We start from the raw sequence: 16,555 nt of genomic DNA, 5'->3' as shown, positions 1-16,555 counted from the left end.
GGCCACAGGACCACACACACATTGTTTTTTGTCAAAAAACAACACCACTTCTATAGAAGAATTAAAAACATTTGTAAGTAAATAATGAAAAATCAAAGATGGTAAATATAAGAAAATAAACCCCTAAAGAAATCACTCAAATAATACATGGAGTACAATAAATATGAAAAATACCATCAAAATTCTGCTTATTTTGAGTGTGTCACAGACTTAACTAAAAATACTTATCATGTATGCCATATAATTTACTTATTGGAATAGAGGAGTTGTATAAGAGGCATTTAAAAAGGCACAGACAACAGGAAATGCAAATAAAACTGCCTTCAAACATTGTATTGCCTCAGAAAACGTTCATAGAGCTCTTAACTCATTCCAAAATACTTACTGGTAAGGAAAAAAAAACACTTATATTTCAATTTTTGAAAAAAATTTAACTTTTTTCTGTAAAAAAAAAACTAAAAAGAAACCAGAAATAACCAGATCCTGACAGAAGAAGCCTTATTCAGAGGGTGAATATCAAACTCTATGGTGGATTAGAGTGGATTTACAATGCTAAGCTTGAAATAAAAACTTATTTTAAAATTTTCACAATGCATTCCCTGTATGAAGCCCTTATGAATATGGTGGTTTTGTGCAAAACTTATCAAGTCAGGAGTATCACTGCAGACTGAAGTAAAACTTCCCAGTGGTCTGCAGACTCGTAGATATTCTTTAAAAAAGAGGTGAAGGCAGGAGGCAGCACAGAGAGGAGGATTCATCTACACAAAGCTGTCTTTGATGATAAGCAAACATCTAGCTTGTTGGGGCATGTTAAAGATATAGACAAATTCTAGGTCACTGCTCTAGGGGGATCAAAAATTGAGCATTACTCTATAAAAGCACATAGTATCATTTAAGCTCTGTTAGACTTGAATTTGATTCCTGTCAGTTTACCTTTTACTCTTATAAGATTCTTTGATGTACATGACAATCCATCAGGCAATGGGTGCTTTAGAAGCTAGAAATCCCTTCTTTGAAGCTCCAAGTGAAATAAATCAGCTGTCAAGCTTCATGAACTCTGTTTTTTTCCTGAATAGTTTTAAATGCCTGTTCAATGTCCAAACAATAAAATCTCTTTCCTTTGCTACACTTAGGTTACAAGTAAAATAAAAGTTGTCTTGTCCTCAGTCACCTCATTTAAATTCAAACCCTTATGTCTTTAAAAATATCATAGACCAAATGGAAGATATAACTGAGTTACTGTAGATTTAGTTTAAGTGTGTAAAATGCATACAAGTCAACTTCAGCTGTATAAAATGCGTACGAGTCAACTTTACCAGTCAAGAAATAATACGGAGAATGCAAAGAGCACATACACACGTTTCATTTCTTGTCTCTTTCCAAGCTTGATGCACCTAAAGAATGTATGTAGTTTTATAACTGAACAGAAGCAGCTCAGCGTTTTCACTCACCACTTTTATCTGTCAGTGAAACTAGAACTTCCCCCCGCCAAAGGTTAGCAGAAGACAGTGCCCAAATATCAACCATCCTTGATGAGAGTATCCTAGCTATCGCAGTGTTGTAGGGTGACGATGAGACCAACCTTCCCCTGAAGGTCAGTCCTTTTGCCCAATGATTAGGTAGCTCAGCCAGGAAAATACTGAAGGGAGCAGAGACTTGAAAAAAGGTTATAGTAAGAGATACCCTTGGAAAAGCGCAAATACAAATTTCCTCACTGCATTACATAGTTTCTTTTTTTAAAAAAAATAATACTAACAAACCTCTATTCCTTCCTGAACAGACAAATTTCTTGTTTTTGGAAGCAACTACTCTTTAACAACCACCTTCCTTCCTCTCAGAAGTTTGGGGAGAGACACGGAGGACACGCGTTCTGTAAGACTCATGATACCAAAGCTGGTCATTCTGAAGACTCATCATAACCCAGGTTTCACACTAACGGGAGCTTGAGCACTCTGGCTGCAGCGCTACTGCCCAAAAGCATCACTGCAACTGGGCAATGCCACACAATAAAGAATGGCAGAATTTCTGAATCCTGGAAATGTTTCCAGGATTAAGTCTGTTGAGGGAAGTATATCTTCAAGAGACTAAAAAAGTTTATGTTTGAGACAAGCTGAGCTGTTCGGTTCTGCAAATGCAGAAATTCTGGGTGTGCACTGAGACAGAACATTAAGCAGCTAGTAAATTTTACTGGAAAAAGCTCAGACAACTACATACTTAGGAATGCACAAGTTGTAAAGAACATATTCCTGGTTTTAGACACTTAAATACTTCCTGTGTCTCTCTAGGCATTTAAGTGCTTTTTGCAGACCTATGTTATTTCACAGGAAACTTGTATATCATGTAGTATCCTGATGAAAACTGGTTGAAAATTAAAAATAGCAGCAGAATTCAGAAGATTCAGTTGAGAAAGCACTGCTGAAAGCTTTGCACTACAATGAACCGAGCTATGCCACGAAGACATAATTTTCTGACGTGTATTTTATGCCTTGCATTTCTTACTTATTGAAATTTTTGTACCTGTTGCATGTTCTATTAAAGAAAACTGTTAACTGCCCCACTACAATTATAATAATTAAATACTCAAGTAAGAACATAAAAGGTTACCATAACCAGAGCACAGAATGTCCTTACCAATATTGATTTCATCATCAGTTTCAGCATCTCCAATACACTCGAACTGGAAGTCTTGTAAAGATTGGGAAAATTTTTGCACTGCCATGGATAAATCTAAAGAAAAAAAGAAGAAAAGAAAATCAGAATTACTCCTCTACAACTTCCCTGGAACAAGATTTCATGCATTTCTGCATGAAACATTTTTGTGTGTTTAGAAATTTCCTGTCTAGTATCTTTTATGGACAGTAGCTTCATTCAAAAGTCACCATTTAAAAATCAAAGTACCCAGAATATCCTTGAAACCTATGAAATATGCTAGATTCCAGATTTCAACCACTAATACGCATATTATGTTGAAAAACTAAAGAACTTCTACACTTCTTGAAAAATAAGAAATTAGTAAAGGAAATTAACATCTTGTAGTAAATTGCATATGTAAGTCGACCTCTGTTGTATTACATACAGCAAGATTAATTGTCGGATTAAACTAAAGCTCATGCATTTCTTTCAGGATATTAATTAATTAATGACAGTCTAACTACTCTAATACACTACACATTATAGACTGTTATGCAAAAGCTGTGTAAAAAGAAACTGAAAGGAAAAAATAAACCACAAATTGCTGGGTTTTCTATAAACCACAGGCTCACCAATCAACTACGTTGTCAAAGGATTATGAGCACTGTTTTCATGGAATTACACAGAGTGGACATGCAGACAAAGAAATTTCACAGTAATCCGAACTTCACAGCATAAAATTTCATTAGACTTGTACACACCCCAATAGATAATATTTGCAAATACAGAGCATCAGTGTAACCACAGAAATCTGTTATTTTAATTTTTAGGCATACTAATAGAAAAGGCAGAGATGAATTCAATAACAAATTAATTAACACAAGATTTGAAAATGCTACTAGTCCAGATGAGCCCAGAAAACTAGCAAGACGCCTCGATGTCCTTCAGGACATATCTATGGTAACTATTTTAAAGCTAGGAAAACTGGCAATTAAGATTTTGATATTTGCTAAATGTAATCAAAATTCATTGTAAAGATAAGCTATAAACAAAAGCCAAGTCATAAATTCTGTTTCAAAAGAATAATGTAAGAGTGAGTCTCAACCTTGGAAATATTCAAAAGCCATCTGGCCACAGTCCTGGGCGTCCGGCTCTAGGTGACCCTGCATGAGCATGGGGGATGGACCAGATGACCTTGAGAGGTCCTTCCCAACCTCACCCATTCTGTGACCTCCTCAACCCTCTGTTTTTATAAAGCTATAAATACTAATGCTGGATACAAAATTGGAAGACTACCCTTTGTGCTGGCAGGAATAACACCTAGTATATAAATACACAAATTGGCCTTGTGTCCTAAATCAGATCACACACACAAAGAAAAGAGGTGTGACTTGAACATACTCCAGCAGTAAGACCCATTCCACTATCCTAAACAAAAAAAAAGGGCTGGAAATCTTTGAAACTCCTCCAAATAAGAATCCATACAGTCAGATGACTGATTTTTACTTTTTTAATTAATCTTTAATTGTGTCAATATCAAGTGACACAATCCCTACCAGATTATTTCTCTACCCTTTTATTTGCTCAGTGCCTGCAATTTTTGTATTTTCACATGCAGCCAGAGAACATCAATCCAACAAGAGAACAGGCAGTCTTTAGATAACACAGATATGAACAGATGACTTTTTTCCCTGTATACTAAGGAAGTCCATATGTTTATCTGACAAATAACTAGGGTGTAGAGACTTAGGCAAAGAAATTCTGTATCTTTTTAATAAAATTTATGGAAATCAGGAAAGAATGTTCCTCCATATCCCCCTCCCCTGAGAAAGGTGCACCCTGAGCTTCAGTCCATAGTCTGCTACCTCTATGACCATTTAATGGTGCCATGAGATTAAAAAAGGAAAGAACATTAAAAAAAATAAAAGTTACCAAACACAATAATAGATACCTGCCCCAGTTAATTGTTTCTTTCAGAAATTTAGAAAATGTAATTCCTGTAAAAAAACAGTTGTGAATTGTGTCAATCGAACTATTTAGGAACTACTTAAAATATGTAAAAGTCAAAACATCAAGTAATTTCTTATATCTTTTCTTTTCAAATATATATCTGTATATTAGTTCTGAAGATTTATTCATGTTTATATGTTAAATAATACTTTTTCTATTTTCTTTAGACAAACAAAAAACCTACCACCAAACTCTCCATGATATAAATTTCTATATAAATTCTTACTTTATCCATGAGACACACTGTCCTTCACTGCATACCAGCACTGGTAATGAAATTAGCTATGAAGCAAATTCATCTGTGGTTTTCTGACACTGAAGTGTCCTCTCATTATCAGAATATACTCTGCTTTCCATTCAGAGACACACGGAATTACTGCATCCTTACTGAACGTTTCCTACAGTGCTGTATATGAACATTTTATTATTAAAGATATTAGCAAATTAGATGTTAAGTGTTTCCTACTGTTTGTATAGATCAAAAACAAACCATAAGATGAAACAGTCAATTTTATGCAAATATGGCATCTTTGATATCTAGGTAACTGATTGTGCTACAGCTCTTAGAGAAACCTAAACTTAAATTTGTTAGCAGCAGGATGCTTTGAGTTTAAAAGGAAGAAACGCAGTTGAATGGTAGGCTCGAGCCCCAAACCCTTCTATAAAACTGCGGCATACCAACTGATTCCAAAGAGAATACTATGGCCTTAAGGTGAGTGAGTGAAAAAGATTCTATACTGAAAGTACACTGAAATGTAAAAATTAACTATCACTAACAGGAATGCAGATTTATTTCCTCTGGACAATCTAAAAGCTACCCATGATGATCAGCATCCCTGTGAACATGAAAGGAAATGAGGGAGCTTGGACTCTGCACTATCGCTCTTCCCCACATGCAGGGCCCAGTGGAACAAATGTCAAGGGAAAGGAAAACTAATGATAAAAATACCCAAGGTGGAGCCTCCATTTTATATCCTGGATTAGTCAGACACAGATGCTGATGGCTCATTCCCTGTATCAGCAAATCAGACAGTGATATTGCTTCTAAGTTTTAAACCTGAAGGAGGCATATCTAACGTAACTTGGAAATAACAGGTATGAAGGATGTACTAAAAATTACAGAGCTTATTTCATAACTTGTTATAATCATCCTGAATGATACCGGTTAAGATTTCTGCCCCTATAGGAGACCCAGTCAAATAGCTTGAAAAGTATTAGAAAAAATACCAAATTAAGGTTAAAGCTGTTCAGTGTAGCAAGGAATAAAATCAAATTCTAAGGTCAGATGTTCTGTACAAAGTTAATTTTACCTGAAAATACAAAAACTATCATTCTACAGAAACATTCCAGCTTACTTGAACAGCTTCCTTGAGGCTGTAATAGGAATTATTCTGTAAGAACTCACAGCTCAAGACAGCAGATGGATCAAGTGGTCCATGACACTGGACCAATCAGTGCAATTAGTTGTTTTTATCGACTTCTTTCTTAGGAGCATCATCATTTTACTTGATTACAAAATTCATCGAGTCATAGAAAGGACCAATTGTGCAATTAGCATGCCTCCTTTACGATATACAAAGATTCAAAACTGAATGAAATCAGATGTAAGAGCAACTGCCTCTTCAATCCAGAGGAGACAAAGGATATTGCTACCATCTGAACTTGCCCAGACAAAAAAAATCACAAGAGCAGGGAGATGGAGTTGAGACCTAGTCCAGCCTTACAAGATGTCAATTATTACTGCATATTGCAGTCTTCAAGTCCACTGAGAGACCTCAATACATCCTGTGTCTTCTAGACATTGAAAGGTAAACCCCTGCATCAACTAAATCACCTTTTTATCATCTGCAAGCTACATGGCATTACAAGAGCCGTTCTTACTCAGCTTCTAATATATACATCTTGACAGTCATGTCCTTCTTTTCATGGAATCCACACGAACTAGCCAAGGACAGAAATTCTCCTTCAAGTAGTCAGCTGATCTTCTAAGTTACTATAAAAACTTTATCACTTTTATTGACTGACAGAAGAAGTCTATTATCCAAGGAAAGATGGATGCTCCAAAGTCTCAATGAAGTTGTTGCCCCTGTTCTTCTGCAGGCACTCAGAGTAATCTCCCTGTGTGCCAGTGAAAGGGTGAAAATGCACCCTGTTATCCTGCAGTAGCAGAGGGGCGAATTTCTTACTGACAAATCTGTTAAGGCTTATTTGCCGACGGTACTCAGCAGCATCTTTTGTCTCCTGTTTTCCCCAGTCCCAAATGAGGATTCAGTTCAGTTTTGCATCTGGTCAAGAGTGGCCTTTTACACGCTACTTAGTCAGTGGAAGTAGACAACTGTTTTAGCAAGGGCTGAAGCAAACCAACTGGCCAGCAGGATTCTTTGTGGAGCTCTGACAGAGGAAGAACTTAAAGAAGCAAACTGAAATATGACTGGAAATGATAAAAGGGTAATTGCAGATTAACCACAAAAAAGTAATACAACACCAGTATTAAATACAGATCCAGAATACCAACCATCAGTATCGTAATGCTAATAAAAGAATAATAAAAGTCATCACCATTCAGGAAAGTCACAGAGGAATCAGGAAACGCATTACTCTTGCATTTCCTCCTGAAATTTTGTATTTTTGATGAATCTGCTTAACACGTATTTACCCAATAAAAACACGGCAAAAAACCTCTATGTTATCCTGAAATCAGGTTCATTCAAGAACCACTGTGTTTCAAATTGCTGACAAGAAGGACTTAATATGACCTGTAACATATTAAAATATTTTAGGCTTTAGATAGGGCCCTATACGTTGGACATATGATGATAAAACTATGATGCAGTTCTTTTGTATGATTACAACTGTTCTTCAACTTTCTTGTCCTAGATTTGTTAAACAGATCACGAAACAAATTTCTGCATAGAGTTTTGAGGAGGATGAGGAGAGAACAATCCATTGCAACGAAGTGGGCCAAAAGGATGGACACTATTACCTGAAGGCCAAAAGAGTGAGTATATTAGGTTTGGCACAGCCCTTCACGACAAGGATTAAATTCTATAGATAAGGAAATTTGGCAAGATTTCTACAAGTTGGTAAGCTCAAAGAACTTTTTTTTTTCTTGGAGTGGGAACGTTGCTGTTTGTTTTTGCCAGTCTGGAAGAGAGGAAACTCCAAGCTTCTGACAGGAGTGAAAGAAGCTCCAAATGCAGAATCCTGATGTACCTGCAAAGCACCAGTATCCCTATGCTAGTAACAGCCTGTGAGAAACTGTTCTCAGAAAATACAAATCCAAAGTCTTTCCCTTTGTTTTCTTACAAAGATGACTTCATTAGCAAATGGAGTTCCAATACACAACACTCCTCCTGGTTGATGTCAATCATTCTGGAAAAGCTTGGTATCATTCACTGGGTTAATAAAGAAAAATAGCAGTTGAAACCTAGTGAGAAGATTAAAGATGCCTAAATGAACTCCTAAGCGCCAGCTGGAATGCAGTAAATGGGACTTCAAACAACAGACACTCTGGCTAAAATGGTAACAGCAACATATCTGGTGATCTGACACAAAGCTAGTTATTACCCTACGGCTTCAAAGGGGGGATGGCTGAACTAGCAGGATATTAGAAGCAATTCTTCAGTCAGCTGAATTTCAGGACAGCTGAGGACTGGAAAGGAGACTGCTTACAGTCACCTTTGGCGCTCCCAACATTTGGGCAGTTTGACTCCTCTACCAGGTACAACTGGATGCATTCTGGAGCCATGCCTGATGAGCTATGTCATTTGGTCATGCACTGCCATTCAGGTTTATTAAAACCAAAGTCACTCAACAAAACTGAACATTAAGGACCCACAATATGGGAAGAAAACAGCAGAAACCAAACAATATTGCCAGAGTACTTGATAAAACAGCATGCTAAAATGAAGAGAACAATTTATCTAGTTCATCGACTCAGCACCTGAAAATGAGTCACTATTGTGTGGTGGTGGGGTGTTTTTTAAATCACTTTACAAAAAAAAAAGTTCTTGATTTACTTCATAAGCAATCTCATCCTATAAACAATTTTTCCAGCTAAGTTATCTAAACACTTGAAAAAGTGCTTTTATAATGGAGACATTATTATTGTGAAACAGCAGCTATAAGCAAGATTTGCCACATTTTTACTGTGCCAAATGACAGAAGCAAGGAAACATTTAAAAAGTCATACAAGTGAAAAAAAGCACTTTCAGAATTATAAACGCTAATCTTTACAACATGTTTATCCAGAAAAATACTTGTGAGATACATGTCTCCTCAAATACTTCACGACAGGCTTTTTTCTTGTGAAGATGAACTGGAAACTGCCTTGATTTTGGTATTTTATATGAGACTGAGCTTCACAGAGGCAAGCTATATCAACAGCTAGAAATAAACTGGAGGAACAAGAACACCCTGCTGAGAAGTACTGAACTTCAACAGCTTCTGTGTTTGCTACAGTCAATTTGATTGTAACTAGAACACGTCACAGTGGGGCATCTTTTTCCACATCATAGACTGTAAACACAGCAGCTGGCAGTGCAATTACATTTAGGCAGTATGAATGATTAAGCAGTTAAAAGCAGCGATCATACCATCATACAAGAATCTGTACCACCACTGTATTTCAAATTCCTTCCTGCCTTAAGGGCTTCCTCATTAAAAGTCCCAGCTTCACAGTTGTTGGTTTTAAATCAGAAAACAGCACCAAAGTGCATTTTCTTCATAATTTTTGCCTCTTTCCACTCTTCATCACTCACTACTGCTTTGAAACAAAAAATAAATGAAAATCAATGGCTGCAGGTAACTGTCACATACAGAAAATCTTTCAATTTCATAATGTCTATGATAGCAGGTCAGTACAAACGAGGGTACATGTAAAGGACTTACAAATTAGCCCAGAGCAGCAATGCTGAGATGCTGCAGTCCCAAAACACAGACCTCAGTAGCACAATTAATCCCTCAACTATACATGAAAATAATTCTGGGGTTTGATGCCAGAACAGGTAAACTCAGCTTAATAAAATAGCACCACCATAACCCAAGGGCATGCCTGTATCACCTATAGTTAGAAAGCAATTTTAAATGCATGTTAACGCACCTTCTAAACACACACAAAAAAAGGTGTCTCATCAGCTGATACAGCTTCTGTCATCTTCAGTTTCAAGTGGTTTGTAATACTACAGTCTCTCCTACTACACATGGTTCATACCCTATACCATTCCCTGGAATATTGTCTATGGTGCTTCTGTTTTCAGAATACATACACACACACTTGTTATTCTTTGGTTCTCAGCTGAATTAATTTGTGGATCAAATTCACTTTTCTATTTGCCATTAAAAAAGAGAGACACAAAAAAAAGGGGGTGTGAAGAACTCTCTTTTTACGCGATCACATTTGTTGCAAATTTCTGCAGAAGAATTTATGTTGGCAAAACATGGGGCAAGCTGGCATAGAGGAGGGGCAATCTACAGGGGCAGATGGGGCGAAAGCTGGCCACTTGCTATAACGCCTTTTTTAAGAAGACACAAGGGAATACAGAACCCGGTGCCAGAGAATCTGCAGCACAAGGGCCGTTGCTCCGTATTGACGCAGTCTTTCATTGTTACTGTCAATGAACTCTTTATCCCCTTCAATTGCTAGCTTCATTGGTGTAAACTCTTTGCCAACTCGCTATTCACGGAACAATAATAAGCAAGTAAAATAAACCACCCCCTACCTCAACAATCCCACATTACTTTTCCACTTTAGGCCCAAAGTTTTGCTCTTAAATTCGTGGAAGCTAATTTCTTTCTCAGAGTCTCCAGGGAAAAGACATCAGCAGAATATGTCAACATGTAGTCCATGCTCTGCTGCATTCCTCTGGGGTTAAATAAAACACTACAGCAGCTTTGTCCATGTCGCTTTCTTACTTGTGAGTATTTCCATGAGAAAAGTGCACAATTTACTTTCTCATTTTACTGAGCACTGAGAAATCCCCTTTTATCAATTGCAACAAAATCCCCGCTTTCTTAACGCCATGATGCAAGAGCTATTGAAGAGTCTTCTACAAACTTCATACCAACATTTTAAAGTCCCAACTTCCTTATGTCAGAAACTTGTACAGTACTTTGGATATTCTTATTATGTCTCTACGGTTAAGCGCTAAATCCAACACATTCTGGAAGAAGATAACCCAAGAACAGAACACTGATGTTTAATGAGAGGGGCTGGGGTTTTTTTAGGCCACATTTGCATACTGACATGATAAAATCACACTGAAGTTTCCCAGAAACATAACTGGTGAACCAAGTAACGTTATACAGTCAAAAGTCAATGTCAGTAATATGCCATCCCTCTTTTGCTATTCTTCTCTTTATCCCAGCTCATTTCATCTGTAAATGTGGAAACCTGATCTTATTCACATAATCAGAACAGAAAGAATTTTAGTTCAGTATGCAAAAGCTGTAAAGTCTATATGAAGAGTGTTTCTTTTTGACTTTGCATAGTTATAAATACATGAAAGAATGAAAATGCAACTAAAAAGGCATGCCCTATAACCCTCAGTGTGGAGGACACCCCACAGTATACCGCACATCTGCTTCACTAAAGTTAAGGCACATATAGAAGTTTAAAGCTCTTTTTGCCATATCAAGTGGTGTCACTGTATTTTGCTTTAATACTTGCACATTCTTGCATTTTATTTCTCATTACCTCATTGCTACAAAATCCTTTCTTTCTCAATATTTTAATCTGTAAGACTGTTCAACAGTACTGCTGCATTTGATTAGAAAACAAATTGACTACGCAGGGAATTACTAGGGTCTAAACCTTCCAATCATCAAACCATATTCACAGAATTAATGCAACGTTAAAACCTTTACAAATGACTAATGACATGGTTAACAGCAGAACAGAAATTTGTCTTTTGTTATCAATTGCATTTTTTAAATATTTTCCACACATATGGCTAAAGGTTTCAGACAGCATTTAATTTCATTTTATTTTTGAAATTCTAAAACTTGGCTGTGGGGTATAACTTAGTACTGTTTCTAACATACCATTATATTTTTCTAAATTACACTCAACCAAAACATTTCTATACAATGCCAGTTTTGCAGACACACTTATTTTCATTCCATAAGCTTTTTGGCCAAGATCCATGGTGAGGATTCCAGTACTTCCAATACTGGAATATTCCAGTATTTCTTCTTTGTTAGAGAGGAATAAATGTTTTAAAACAAGCACATTTCCCTGCTTTTTTTTTCCATTGTCCAATAACTGAAAATCAGTACTCACCCACACTCCTCCACTAATTTTCCCGTCTCTGTTGATAACACTATTCCACAATCCTGCATTGGGAGGATCTCAACTCTTTAGTCAATTGTTTTGACCACTCAGTAAAACACATGAAACTACCTTAGAAGTAGGTAAAATTATATCTGATACACAGTAAATAATCACTAATTACCCTCTTCCCTGTGTAAGGCTTTATCTGGCATTCAGTACATTTTAGTACACTTTCCAGAGAGACGCAGTTTGCTGGTGTCCAATTTACTACACACCCCAAAGAGCCTGGGTCATGGTGGCTCACGAGGTGTTGTAGCTGAGCCACACGTAGTCTTTGTCATGCACTGATTCTCACACTACAAAAGCATATTAACACTAATACTGGTGAGAGCCTTCTGCAACAACTCAAGTTGCTGTAACTCAATGCTAATCCAAAAATCTCAGACCTAAGCATAAAATCACTGTATATATACTGGTTTTATTCCCTTTCCCAAATCAAATTAATTTCAGGTTTATTTCAACAGTCATTTGAAAGACAAACAACTTAAAGCAGCAGCCTTAGTGTAAGATTATAAAGAAACCCTAAAGGACTGGAAAAAGCTAGAAAGTTAATAAGCACACACTTTTTTTTTTGTTAGTTTTTCATATGTTCTTCTATATCATTTAAATTTAAATTCTGTATAGCTTTCTTCCACTCTGTTATCCATCCTATGTTCATAAACTTTCTTCCCTGTAAATTTGCTTTGACCCTCAACATACTTTCTCTTGCTCCTTCTGGGGATTTTAAATGCGCTTTCATGATCTTCCACATACTTCCCCCACCCCATGGATATTTATTTCCAAGAACAGGGTCAGCCTTTTCCAGGGAGCTGGGTGCACAGCCCAGCATTCCCCCCTGAAGTCTCACTGAAACACGGTTTATCAGGCTTGCTGCGTCACTTCTCACCCCTCCTGGCACATCCCGGAGACAGCAAGCAGCGAGCAGGCAGAGAAGCACCACAAAAAAAAAAAAAGGACAGAGAAACTAAGAGCAGATGCTGCCAGAGGTTGAAAAAGCAGAGAGTGACTTCCTGTCTGGCAACAAGGAGTTGCCAGGAAAAACATGGGAATTCCCAGATTTCTAGTGCTATGTAAGGTATTAGTGCATCAGATGGTCTTTTAGTAGTATTTACAATACGCTTTTCTCGGCTCTTCATCTTACAGCGCATTCTGAGAAATTTTAAAAATGAGTGTGCCTATGTACAGCCAGTGAAACACAAAGCAATGTATGGTATCATGTCTCAATATGTTTAATGCCTCTGCTGCAATGCACTGTGAGGAGCAGCAGCACAGTGTTGCCTATTTGGGCAGGATCCATTGTGCCAGTTCTGTGCTGCACACGTGTGCGTGGAGAACAAGATGCCATTTCCCCACTACTGCCCCTACCCAAATGTGTCACAGAGAAAAAAAGAAAAATATAAGGTTAGTTAGTTCTGGTATGAAGCGGGTGCTATTAAGAAAGCACTTCTAGGCAAATGAAGAATAAATCAGCGCAGCAATTGTCATGCAGATCTTTAGCTGTAAAAAATCCTGCAATAAATCTTTCTATATGCCATGATTTTTACATTAAGTAGATTCCCCTGTTCTGCAAAGAGAGCTGCTCAGAGGAGGATGGCTCACACTGGCCTGGGCTGGATGGCGGGGGAGGGATGAAAGGAATGAAAGCAGTTATCAAGGCATTTGTAAGTAGTGAGCTCTTGGAACAACATTAGAGTTGAGGGTCATGGGAAACAGAAGCTTTGCTCACCCTTCTTCCTGGCAAAGATTTCTGCACTTGGGCAACAAAGTAAAATGTTTTGTAAGAACAGAAGGAGGAGGAGAGGGAAAGAAGTTAAATTGTGTATATTTAGTTCATTTAAAAAAGAAAAAAAAATACTACCACTTTGCTTTAAAGGAAATGAAACACTTTCTACATGGAATTCTTTCAGGCTCTTAGAGCTCAGGAATACAAGACTTGATTAGATTCTTTTGATCATACAACTAGTATCACTGTCACTTGAACTTCAGTATTGCACACAACCAGTTTGTGTGGTTTGGTGGGTTTTTTTTTTTGCTAAGGCAGATACACACACAAACAGATGTAAGTAACATCTGTTTAGAGAGTCAGATACCCACTTCCAGGCACACAGGACAGAACTGAGACCCCAAATCATGCAGGATTTTGTCCACTGAAGTCAAATGGCACTAAACCTCTTTAGCAAATTTGGCGTAGAGGAGTTTCTTACACTCAGTTTATCATGGAGCAGATTCATTATATAGCTACTTCTCATTGCTTAGGGAGAATGGATACCAAACAGATCAGTTTTATATAGGAAACGAGATTAATATGCTAGTTAAACCCTCTTCTACCTTTAAGATATGACAGGAATTCAGAAAATGCAGAGATGAGAGCCATGAAAGCACTTAAAAACCTTAAAGATGCATTTTTGAGGGTTTAAATTAAATCACTTGCAGTATACTAAACTAAAAAATCTGTTACCAAAATACTTACATTTTAATGGGGGGGGGCAGGGGGGGGGGAGGGGGGGAGGGAAACCCAGCCAAATGAAATATTCATCAAATACCGAAAACCACAAGTACAACTTTGTTTCACCAGGTGAGCTTTTGTTTGTACAGCTCAGGAATCAAGTGTTCCCAAGGAGTTTGGGGTTAACTCCCAATCTGCATGTGACTATTTCCTTCACAGTTGTGAAATAGCTTTTGTATCTTACATACTCCCCAGTTTTATTGTGTTCAGCCAGAGAGGGAAAGGAATAAACCGTGTAAAAGGCAGTAACTGTATGAAGATTCTTTGTCTCTACGTATAAAACTATTTCAAAGAACATGCACTTCATATTTTACAGGAAAGAGAGAAATATCCCTCACATTCATTTTGTTGGACTCTTAATTAACTTCTTTAATGATCTTCTGCTGAAGTCCGTCTAGTTTTTCTTAAGTCAAATAACTTGTAAGAAGGACCAACTAGGCTTCTACATATTTCGTCTGCTGGGTTTTTTTTCAACTTTTAGTTCTCTGGAATTTTCTACTTTCCTGTCACAAAAAGATTTAGGAATACATGACAACATCCTCTTGTTATCTTCCTGGCAGAGTGTTATCCTTTAATTAATAATCTTACCATCCATTAGTACTAGTAGTGTTTATATTACAGTGTGTGTAATGAGCTCTGAACTAGCTACTACCATTCACGAATGAGACCTGTCATTAAAACAGATAAATAATAACTGGGCTGTTTCATTATTCTACACTTGGGTCCAGTGAAGAAAAAGATTAAGTATTAGTAATTATTTGAAACTGAGAAAAAGGGACAGAAATATCATTAACGTCACTATCAATCTGTTGGAGACCTGCATTCAAACATTATATACAGACTTTCTTTTACTCCTTGACACTATCCTAATGTACCTGTACCAATGTACAGGGAAATGATGGGAAGATAAATGGCAAGAAAATGGTAAGAATATCTTGTTTAAAAAAATGCACTAACAGTCATCAGTGTGAAAAAGTCAACTGGGGAGCAATACGATCTTTACAAAATCACCAGCAGTACAGAAATGGTGGTTGTCTTTTCCAAAATGAAAACAAAAGCTATCCAACTTAACAAGAAGCAAGCTGAAAACAAAGACAGAAGATGCTTTTTCTTAAAATGCGCAGTTAAATCATGAAGCTCCCTGCCACCGGATGCTGTGGATATTAAAAATTACTGTGGGTTCAAGAAAGGACTAGATGAGTTCATAGAAGAAAAATCCACTGAGAGCTATTAAAGACATAACCCCTTCCTCAGGAAATCTTCAAGCCCCAAAGCACCGGAGGCAGCGGAAGCATCACTACATTCTGCCTGCCCTCACTCTCTACCCTGGGCAGGCAGTGCTGTGCGTGAGAGAAAAACTCACACCACAGCACTCAGTCATACCTAGAGACAGGATATAACATGAGATAAGTCTCAGGTCGGAACCAACACAGTTGTTCTTAAGCTCTTTATAGGAAGATGTGGACACATAGATTTTGCAATAGCCTGAATGACTCAAGACACACCAGCATCTGCTTGTAGGTTATCACTGTCAGGAATGATCTGGTACACCACCATGGGTAAGCACTCTTTAGTCTCCTATCCAGGGTCAGCTATTTTAATACACAACAATGAAAGAGGAGATGACAAGTTAACAGTGCAAAATCAAGGATCATGAGGATGTTGTAGCCTGTCAGCTGAACTATGGGAGATGATCTCCAGGAGGCAATACTCTAGCCACAACTGCAGTTGGAGACTGTATCATCAACTGCTCCAGAGCCAGGGTAGGTGGACCACTGTCTCTTTAGTCATATTACAAGGCTGTAATTCTTCCAGCAAGAACTTGTTCAGTGATTCGTGCTATGAGGCATGCTAAGCCTAACTTTTAACAATACAACTAGATAATAAAAAAATACCTGTCAAAAGTTGATTTGGGCTACAAAAAGTCCAAATGGCCTAAATGAAGACTGATTATAAAGCTTTACTCGTTTCACACCCAGTGCTTGCACACACATATTATCTCCTAACTTAGTTCTTAGCATCAGGGTAGTCACTATGTGAACAGCTATCCAACACTTGCTTTCCTCTCAGAGCTCTCT

General features: G+C 37.5%; 1 protein-coding gene across 1 annotated transcript in view; it reads right to left on the bottom strand.

The window, feature by feature from the left end:
* ARHGAP42 (Rho GTPase activating protein 42) overlaps nt 1-16,555 on the bottom strand; it is a gene marked incomplete at both ends in the record, with an annotated part of 167,171 nt that overhangs the window by 129,700 nt on the left and 20,916 nt on the right. Inside the window, one exon of the mRNA XM_084272899.1 lies at nt 2,632-2,727. Within this exon, the coding sequence (XP_084129025.1) occupies nt 2,632-2,727 (96 nt within the window). The remainder of the gene's footprint in view (nt 1-2,631; nt 2,728-16,555) is intronic.

This window comes from Gallinula chloropus, assembly GCF_964237585.1.
Source record: "Gallinula chloropus genome assembly, chromosome: 1".
NCBI classification, from domain to species: Eukaryota; Metazoa; Chordata; class Aves; order Gruiformes; family Rallidae; genus Gallinula; species Gallinula chloropus.
The sequence above is the reverse complement of the archived record's forward strand: the minus strand, read 5'-3'. Positions and strand labels throughout refer to the sequence as shown.